The 9,717-nt window shown below is 34.5% G+C and overlaps 1 protein-coding gene across 2 annotated transcripts; it reads left to right on the forward strand.

Moving 5' to 3' along the window:
* Positions 1 to 401: 401 nt before the first annotated feature.
* On the forward strand, positions 402 to 8,297 carry LOC122005612. 2 transcript variants are annotated; one of them, XM_042560719.1, is made up of 6 exons: positions 402 to 600; positions 991 to 1,156; positions 1,312 to 2,046; positions 2,428 to 2,866; positions 4,139 to 4,220; positions 7,856 to 8,297. In XM_042560719.1, the coding sequence occupies exons 1-6, from the start codon at positions 571 to 573 to the stop codon at positions 8,060 to 8,062; spliced, it is 1,659 nt and encodes a 552-aa protein (XP_042416653.1). In that variant the 5' UTR covers positions 402 to 570; the 3' UTR covers positions 8,063 to 8,297. The 2 variants fall into 2 exon arrangements, with proteins under 2 accessions (XP_042416653.1, XP_042416652.1); XM_042560718.1 differs by lacking the exon at positions 402 to 600 and adding an exon at positions 703 to 858.
* Positions 8,298 to 9,717: the final 1,420 nt, after the last annotated feature.

Below are 9,717 nucleotides of genomic sequence, written 5' to 3' on the forward strand. Positions count from 1 at the left end.
AGGCTCCATCTACTCCACCCGAGATTTAAACAAAAGTGGTGCTGCCTCGTTTCTTTTCATTATTCCTAGATTTCTATTATCACTACTTTTTATATTCAATCCCCATTAGGTTGGCTAGTCTTTATGGCATATCTTTCATCTTTTTAGGAATAAAAAAACACTCATTCTAAATTATAAATAAGACTAGTATAAAAGGCTGTTTCAAGGAGACTATTCTTTATTTATTAAGCGGGAACAAATTTTAAAAGAAATCTCTTTGAATTCATAAATTAAGATGCTTTTAATTAATTTTGTTAGAGAAAGATTTTATATCAGTTTGCCTAAATTAGTTAGTGTTACTATAAAAGTGAATATGAAAAAAGTTTGCCTCTACCTTAACCAAAAGCTTCAAATTTCCAGGGGTGTCGAAATAAAAGCAAAAAAAGTAATTTCCAAGAGAAATAATAAAAGTGCTTGAAGCTCCCCGAGGAATCGGAGACACCGCCGATTCGCTTCCTTGCTTAAACTCGACTCTGGCGTTTTGGCGACAACTCATAAGAACACAGCACTGTGTGTGTAGCAGTGTAGGAAATGGAGTATGAGAGGATTCACAAAGTTCAGGTGCTGGTTTTAAGTTCATTGTCGAGATTAAATATGTCGTAAATCTCTTTCTTGCCTTTCACTGTTCCGCTGGATTTTTCAACTATTTCATGTGTCACAAAGATTTGTCTTTGCTGCGCCTGTCACTTTGTGCCTGCACGAGAACACGTAACTGCATTTGACAATGCCACAGATTTCTAGAGGCCTTGCATGCGATTTGTGATAGCTTTTGGTGCTCATTTTGATCTGGGTTTCTACTTGCATGAGCTAGTAGTATGTGTGAGTGTAATGGGATTTGAGTGAGATCTTTAGCGGATTACGTCTCATTGTTGATTTGCAGTTCTAAATATGTTGAATCCTGTTAAGTATTCACTATTCAGTCTGTGTTTGTTTGTTAATTTGTATTTGCAGATGGGAGTCATTTCTCCCAGTAAGCTCAGGATTAAATTATTAGGCACTCGCAGTGGTGCTCAAAAGAAGGAAGGAGGGAATAGTCCGTCTAGAGCATCTCCTTCCAAGCTTGAGGAAATGGAGCACTCCAAAAGCAGCCTATTAGCTGAAGATTTTGAGGAAGAAGGTCAGTCAATGTGAGCTTTGGATGTTTGATTAAATGTCAATGAGAGATTAAGTTTGCATTTAGAGGAAAATATTTGTACTTCTATGGTCATATGTTTAAAACTTCGTAGGCTACATATTTTCTTAAGGTTAATAATGCCTTTCTCTTGGTTATAGTTGGGTTTAAAGAGTCCAAGGGTGCTACTTCTCTGAGTGCTATTGTAAACTCAGAAGTTCCAAGATTGGAGTTGTCTGTCAAGAATGTTCTTAGCTATTCTCAGGGAGATCAAACTCCATCCTTTCGGAAGGATTTTCTTTCCAAAGTCAAAGTTGATATCTGTTGCAATAAGACTCGAGATGCTGTTAAATCTGATCCTATGTTGGCTGATTCAACCAGCAATTTGAACACAGTCCATCCAGTGCAAATACCAGAAGATGGAATAGCCCATGATGGTGTTAATGACAATGGTAGCGTTCGCAGTTTTGAGTTTCATAAAGGGGACAGACTGCTGCAGCAGCAAGTGGCTAGCCCCTTGTTGAAGAATCTTCCGTCGAAGTGGAATGATGCTGAGAGATGGATACTTCATCGACAAATTATGCATTTAAAGCCAAATGTTCCAAAGAAGGTTGTTGGGCAAAACCTGGGGTGCCTGGAAGTTGTTTCCAATAAGCTTGCACCAGAGTATAGGAATGTAGAAAGACATTCTTTCTTACAGGAAGCAGATTCAAAATATGGCAGCGTGAACAAATCTGCATCACAAACTGTGACCGAGAAGTTCTCTTTTACTCCTACTTCTTCACCATCCAATTTGAACTCCACAACTGGAGCAAGTGGGTTGACAGATTTATCTTCTGTTACCAGTTGCTATAGCAAGCCCAATGCCCCAGAAAACCCTACAACTAATATATCTGGTAAGAAATACTTAGACTACCTTGTGTTATTTCTAATAAATTCATACCTTTATGAACTATTGTCCTAAAAGTTCTAAAATGCCCTTAATGACTGGTTTTTCTGTGATTCCTGTTTCTTTTGGATCTTATTGTTAGGATGATACTTGACACTGTATCTCTCAATTCTATTATGAATTTAATATAATATTTTTTGGATGACAAATGAGTTATTGACATCAGAGAACCCTATAGCAAATACCTATACAAGAGTAGTCTTAGAAATCCTTCATACATATTTGCAATGTTAACTGTTAAATTTAAATAATGCATAATTCACTAGCTATTTTAGCTTTATTTTTCTTTTTAAAAAGCTTTCGATAAATTTCTGATTCATTTATGTAGGTACACCTGATTTTCAGTCTGTTTCAATGAGAGATGTTGGAACAGAGATGACACCCATTCCAAGCCAGGACCCTTCGAGGACTGGAACACCTGTTGGTGCAACGACTCCCATCAGAAGTCCACTTTCTTCAACTCCATCAAGTCCAAAAAAAGAAACACCACCCTCGACCCCTGCTGGTTCAAATACACAGGATGAGTTAAAAATGCAAAAGAATGTCAGCAACATAGAATTGTCTGATAAAGATGTGCAATTGAAAACAAGAAGAGAGATAGCCGCCCTTGGAATTCAACTTGGTAAGTTGAACATTGCTTCCTGGGCTAGTAAAGATGACAAAGAGCATACTTCTTCCAGTCTAGACTCAGAAAGAATAAAAATATCAGAATTCGAAGCCCGTGCAGTTGCATGGGAGGAATCCCAAAAATCTGTATATACTTTCAGGTATTATTTGTTAGTTCATATTTTTAGCTCTTTAACATTTCTAGAAATAGTCCATTTTGGATGTTAACAGTTTTCTCGGACATGAGTGTTACTTTTGTAGATGGTAAGTATATTCTTATCCAAGACTACATTTTATGTAATAAAGTAAATGAAGAAAGTAGTTTTGCAGTCAACTTTTGTGCTATTTTACTTATTCTTGCTTTGTTCTCAATAATATTCATCTATTCAACATTTGTTAACGTGAACCTTAATAACTAGAGAGTGTTATGTGTCCAGGTGTCATTTAGTCTTCAAGGAACATCCATGCTGAACCATCCACCCCACCCATCCACTTTTTTAAATTTTTGAACGGACATTTTCAAATTTTGGAAGCATGTACGTAACACATGCCCGAGTGCCACCTAAATCTGGAAAGAGACATAAATTTCCTTGTCTCATTCATTAAATGTAAAGCTTTTTTCTGATTGTCATTTTCTTTGTTATTTGCTTATCGATTCATTCAAATTAGCTCCTTTAAGTTTCTTGATGACACATGCTCACAATTATTAAGAGAATACCCCTTATATCTTTATGTGAGGATCACAATGATTTGTGATTCTATTATGCCAATTCAATGTTTTATAAATACATATCTATATTCTTGCAGGGAACCAATGTGCATTGACTATTAGGAATTATTTAGTATAGCATCTAGATCCTCTGCATGAGTGACAAATCTAGGACCCATTGTAGATTGTTTAGTGACATAGACTTGATTAAGTATGTGCACATAGCACATAAGTTAGTCTTCTTTTCTCTCATCATCATCATCAAGCTAAACCATGTCATTTTCAATTGATTGCACAGATCTAATCCATCCATTGAACGCTATGTAAGGTGATTGCAGTTCAGCTTTGAGTTTTGAGTATTTTGGTTGCTAGCAAGTTTTCTACTAGACGGAAAATATGCAGCCTTGAATTGAAACAGAATGAAATCTAAACCCTGTGGCATGAATGAGTAAACCCACTGTGTTGTTGGGCCTACTTTGTCCTTTTAAAGTCAACGAATGGGACAAGGCAATTCACATAGTAAGAGCCATAGGTACCTTGCTAACTGTGAACACAAATTACTTAATGTGAATGGCCATATTGCCATTGATACTTGTTGTGTTCGTAAATTGCTTAATTTCAATTTCACTTGTAATGATTGCAGTAAAATGACTTGGAGACTTTAACTAGTAGCATGACTTTGTACATGTTGAGGTCAGGAGATTGAATCCCTAACTTATTTCAGGTATAGTCGTGAAGAGGCTAAAATACAAGCATGGGAGGACCATCAGAAAGCAAAATATGAAATGAAACTGAGGAGAATTGAGGTAAGACTGTTGATAACCTTAAAGGCTTCTATTTTACTCGTCTAAAAGGAAATGTGGATTATTTCATGCAGTCACACAAATGAAATATGGAGAGAGAAAAGAGTTCAGGAAAGAAAAGAAATAAAAGCAAACAACCAACAAGAGTAAAACTATATGCACACCCTTATAGTTCACTGATATTTATGTAGCAATATTTTTTTTGATAAAATCTCCACTTTATAGTACAATTAGTTTGGCCTTATTTGATATAAGTTAAGGACGTCATCTAATTTTTATTTTTGTTCTTCATCCTTTACGAAAGTAAGTCAAAAATCAATGGCTGATATAATGTACATAATTTATATTAAATTAGGCTAGATGTAGGGTACATAAAATATGAAATACACATAATTTAGCCTACACTAATAAGATCCATCTACGTAGAGTACAAGCCATCAATGCTCCTTAGAGGAGTGAATTGGGTCGTGCTACTCATGTCATGATCTGGCATGGCCCACCTTGGACCATGTTGTGCTAGCTTAGCAAACCTAGCAGATTCTTGAGCCCAAACTTAGTCAATTTATTATTAATTTTTATTTAAAATATTTTATATTTTTAAAATAAAAATATGTTTTAATATCAAGATTTTAATTAATCTTTATAAAAATAATTTTATTTAATTTTTATCTTTTTCTTTTTTATAAAATTTAATGTAAATTATCATGTTACCATGGACATGAGTCACCCAAAGCCTATTTTAGGTTGTGCTCAACACAAAATGTTTGGAGTTGTGCTTGTCATGACTGGGTTGGAGTTAGGCTAGCTGTGGCATGACCCATAAAAAACTAGTCAAAACTAGCCTGTGTTGGGTCTCACCTTGCCACGATGCAGTGACACTTATATTGTTGTCCAACAATTTCCATTTTAGGAGCTCCTCCTTATCATATGTATGAAAAAGGACAACATTTCTCTATAAAACAAAAGTAAAAAAAAAAATGAAATGAATATCTTGGAGATCGGTTTTTAAGTGTGCATAAGTTATGCTTTAGATTTACCTATTAGGTGAACCAAGGAAAAGGTAGTCTACCTCCAAGATTAGTTGTGTGAAGCCCGGACAGCTGGATTATCAAAAAAAAAAGTGAACAAAAAAATCAAATGCTTTGTTATAATATTATTTATCTTTATTCACTAGAGAATGGAGCCTTCTGAAGTTTTCAGTGCATTCAAACTTTTATATCACTTAAAGAGTCTCAATCACATTGAATCTACTTTTTAGTTAATTGTGCAATTTCTTATATGTTTAACTATTGGGATAACAAAAGCTTTGATTCCACTAGATGGGGTTGGAGGTGTTCTTGCACCTCTTGCATAATCGACTGCCTTAAGGAACACATTTATAGATCAATATTGATGCATTTAGAATACTTAATAACCCTCATCATAAGGTTGCATGGTGTATCTTTATCTGCCTAGGCACAATAATACAAACACCACAAAAAAACAATTTAATGCGGTTTAGCTTAAGTTTATATCCTCAAAGAGAATCTAAATCTGAATACTATGAGAGCAAAAGTACAATAAATTCGTCAGCTAAACTTTTTACAAGAGGACTCTCAATCATTCCTAAACTCTTCCTCAACATGAATGAAAAACTCATCTTCGCATTTTTCAAATACTAAAATGTCTCTTTGAATGAAAAACTATACTGAAATTCATTAAGAAATCCTAAACTTGTGTTTGTTGGCACTTAACCTATAGCTAGGCTTATTAGGTGTAATAAGTTATTGAACCCAATTATATCCACATTAACACTCCACTATGTCTGAAACTCTTAAGGTGATAATCAAGAGAGGTTCTGCTCTGTCACTATACGAGCCAAAAGTCATCTAATCCACATTTCTTATTCTACCTTAATTTAGTCTCTATATAATTTGATACGATCGATGATACTATACTGTGGAGGAAAATTGTAGGAATCCCTACACTTGTAAATAATCAATATATCTATCTTTTCATCATCTTGCCACAATTGAGTTGCATTGTATGTCTTGAGCACTCTACATATGCAAACTATCTTATCCATTCTAGAGATGTCTTCAGATGATATAAACCTTTCTATAACCTTTTCATTATGTGGATCTTCTTACCACAAATCAACCTTCAGAACTTCACTAGTTCCATTGTACTGGTACCTTGTTAATGTAACTGTCTTGTAAAACTAAATTCCTCTTATCTCCCCAAGATGTGTCGTATTCCTCTAGTTTAATCGGGTTTGACTTCATCGACTTGTTGTACCTTCACCTATGACTTATATCTTAGATTTATAGTCATGGTTAAAAACTTGCATCAAACATCTGAAACAACTCCCTCTCCCTCTTGCTATAAACATCACGACACAAGCTAAGTCTATATACTATATTATAGAAGGTGCATTCTTTTGCTTTGAGACATAAGAGAAACAATGCCCTTAGTTTTGACTATTTACACACTACCCTGAATCTTTGCCTTCTCTAGATAATTTCTTCTGATTAAACCATATGCTTTGCATTGCACCTGCAACACTAAATATCCTTTGAAGATCTAGGCTCACATCTAGATCTACAATATAGAAATTATCTTTTGAGTAATTCTTTTATTGCACCTCTGCCTTATATAACTAACTCTGACTTAAATTTAACTTAGCAACTCTTTCCTTTAAGCAACATATATAATAGCTTCCCTTAACCGTCTCTGTAGAGTCACTTTATCTCTCCTGCCGACTAGAAGAGTTTTCACTAAAAAAGTAGATGATTCAAGTAGTAAAGTAATTAATATGTGCACTAAGTTACCATTTGAGATCTCTAACCATAGCCTGAAAATGTTTAGATGCTCCATCAAGTTTTCATAATTTGTTTATAGAACAGGTACAACCACCTTTTAAGATAGATGCAGTTAATGACACTGTTTGTCATGCTATGTGCCTCCACTTTTTTGCATAGCGTCGTATGTCATAATATGATTAACCGCCATATGAATGACAATATCTGCAAGTTATAGTTTGATGCCACGCTCTTCTTCATCAAAACCTTGTTCCATTAATAGATTTGATATTCTCAATCATCATAAAGGTTAACTGAGCCTCTTATGAATCCTTTGATGTTTGCTGAATTCCTTGCCATTTTCATATAATTTTATTCTATGTGCTACTTGCCTTACCTACTAGGAAACTTTAGAGGCTCCATATAAAGATCCACTTATGATACCACTTGTTGCTTTGATTCCACTTGCTGGGGGACACCACAATCACCAAATTTTCAACTTCCTGTTTCCTAGAGTTCATACATTCCAACTCTTAGATTATGATTCCAAAGAATGTAAAGTCTTTTAAACTTGAGAATCCCTCATTTTCTCTTTGATGATGCTTCTTAATAAGACATTGAAATGCAAAGGTCAGCTTATCGTTTCTTCGTTTGAAAGTTGAGAAACTTCAAATTCTTACTTTGTACATAAATGCTAGCAATATGGTACTTCTATGCTCTTTCTTAATCTTTCAAGTGCTTAAAAGTTTAATGATGTTACCCTTAGAAGATTATAACATTGATTTTGTTTGAATAATAGAAGTAATATTCTTGATCTATCTTTTCCTATATCTATTGTTTGTTTGTTTGTTTGCTCAGGCCCAAGCTGAATGGATGAAAGCTCAAGCACAAGGCAAGATGGTTAAGAAACTTGCAGTGACACATCGACGGGTAGAGCAGAAACAAGCACTTGCTGAAGCGAAGAGGAAGCGACAGGCTACCAGAACAGCTAAACAGGCAGAACAGATTCGTCGAACCGGTCACATATCAATGCTGCATTTCTGGTGCTGTAGTTGGTTTTGCTAATTTCTACTACTATAGTTCTGAGCTAAGTTATACAAAGTATAGGATTACTGCATCGTCTTTCTCCTTGTATCGCATGCCTAATCATATTCAACTTATGGTCTGGTGTCAACTGCTTATTGTCTCAATGAAATCAAGAAAACTTGTTTTCCACATGGTTCTCCAAAGATGCTCTTTATTGTATCTGTTGTATAATGGAATATGTTTTTGGTTGATAGTCGCACATTGGATTCATCAATGTTCACGAGCCATCACAAAACTTAAAACAGACTGAAAAATTGGAAAGAAAATTCTTTCACTTTATTTCTGTCTTTCATTTTCAACAACTAACACCTATCCCTTCATCTTCTGTTCTTGTTAGTAAACTCTTTGTTAGAGTTTAAAATAAACTAAGCTGATTATTTGAGTTTAACTTGATTTATTTTTTATGAGTTTGAGTTTGGTTAAAATTTAGTTTGAACTTGATTCATTTAGATGCTATCGAGTTCTTGACTTGAACTTGATTCATTTTGATGTTATTGGACTCTCAATGTAAACTTGATTGTTTGAAATTTTTTACTTGTTTGATTGGTTATTGAGTTTGATAATTTAAACTTGTTCATTTTAATTTTTTTTTTTATTTAGCATATCGATGAAAATTTTATTAATGAATATAGTTTATGAATATTTTTCATTAAGGTTGTTCATGAACGTTTATGAACATTAAACATATATATGTTCAAGTTTATTTGTTTAATTTAAGGAGTTGTTTAAAATTATTTATTTAATTGATTTGATATGTATTAAATGAATATAAATAAAATAAGTTCTTATCAAATTGAATATCAAATTTATCCATGAACATTTGATTTATTTACAATTCTAACGTTGACCTCATTGTTATTGTCTTGATTTGCCAGAACCACCTCGCTTGCTGAGAAAGATGGCTTTCTAATCTACCATACTTGACAATCCAACTCACCAGACTTGACCGATTTGACCGACGTACGTCTAGCTCATGCAGTGGGCACCCAACTTGGCAGCGTGTCAAGCTTGCTAGTCCACAATCTGCTTGAATCACTTGCTGGACTTGCTAGGTCACCTACATGGCATGCTTAGATTGCCAAGTTCATTAGACTCACACAGCTCGTGTCTCGCCTAATCCACCCAACCAACAAAAACTAATTAGCTGCTTTGGACCAACTGACCTACCTAGACTAACGATACCTGACTGAATTTTCAACTAAGACTATCTCACCACCCAGTTCAGTGTAGGTTCACATTAAATGGTTGTTTGCTTTCCTTTTGTGGTCTTCTTTTACGCCATTATTATGATATGAGTGATTAAACACTCTACGATTTGGATCTTCAATCAATCTTCTTAATTGGTATCAACTCACTGCTAGCGTTTTGGTCGCATTAAATGGTTGCCTTTATTGACTGAACAGAATCACTTTCGGATTTTCATTTTCAAATCAATTGGCTGAATTAGGTTTTTTATTTAAAAGTGCTCCTCAAATCACTTTAAAAATTTCCAATGAAAATCACTTTTGGATTTGATTTTCAACTCAATTGGCTGAATTAGGTTTTAGATTTAAAAGTGATCCTCAAATCACTTTAAAAATTTTCCAACGAAACAGGTTCCACAACAAATCTTTTTGTTACTTGAATGATCATGA

This window comes from Zingiber officinale, chromosome 7B (genome assembly GCF_018446385.1).
Source record: "Zingiber officinale cultivar Zhangliang chromosome 7B, Zo_v1.1, whole genome shotgun sequence".
NCBI classification, from domain to species: domain Eukaryota; kingdom Viridiplantae; phylum Streptophyta; class Magnoliopsida; order Zingiberales; family Zingiberaceae; genus Zingiber; species Zingiber officinale.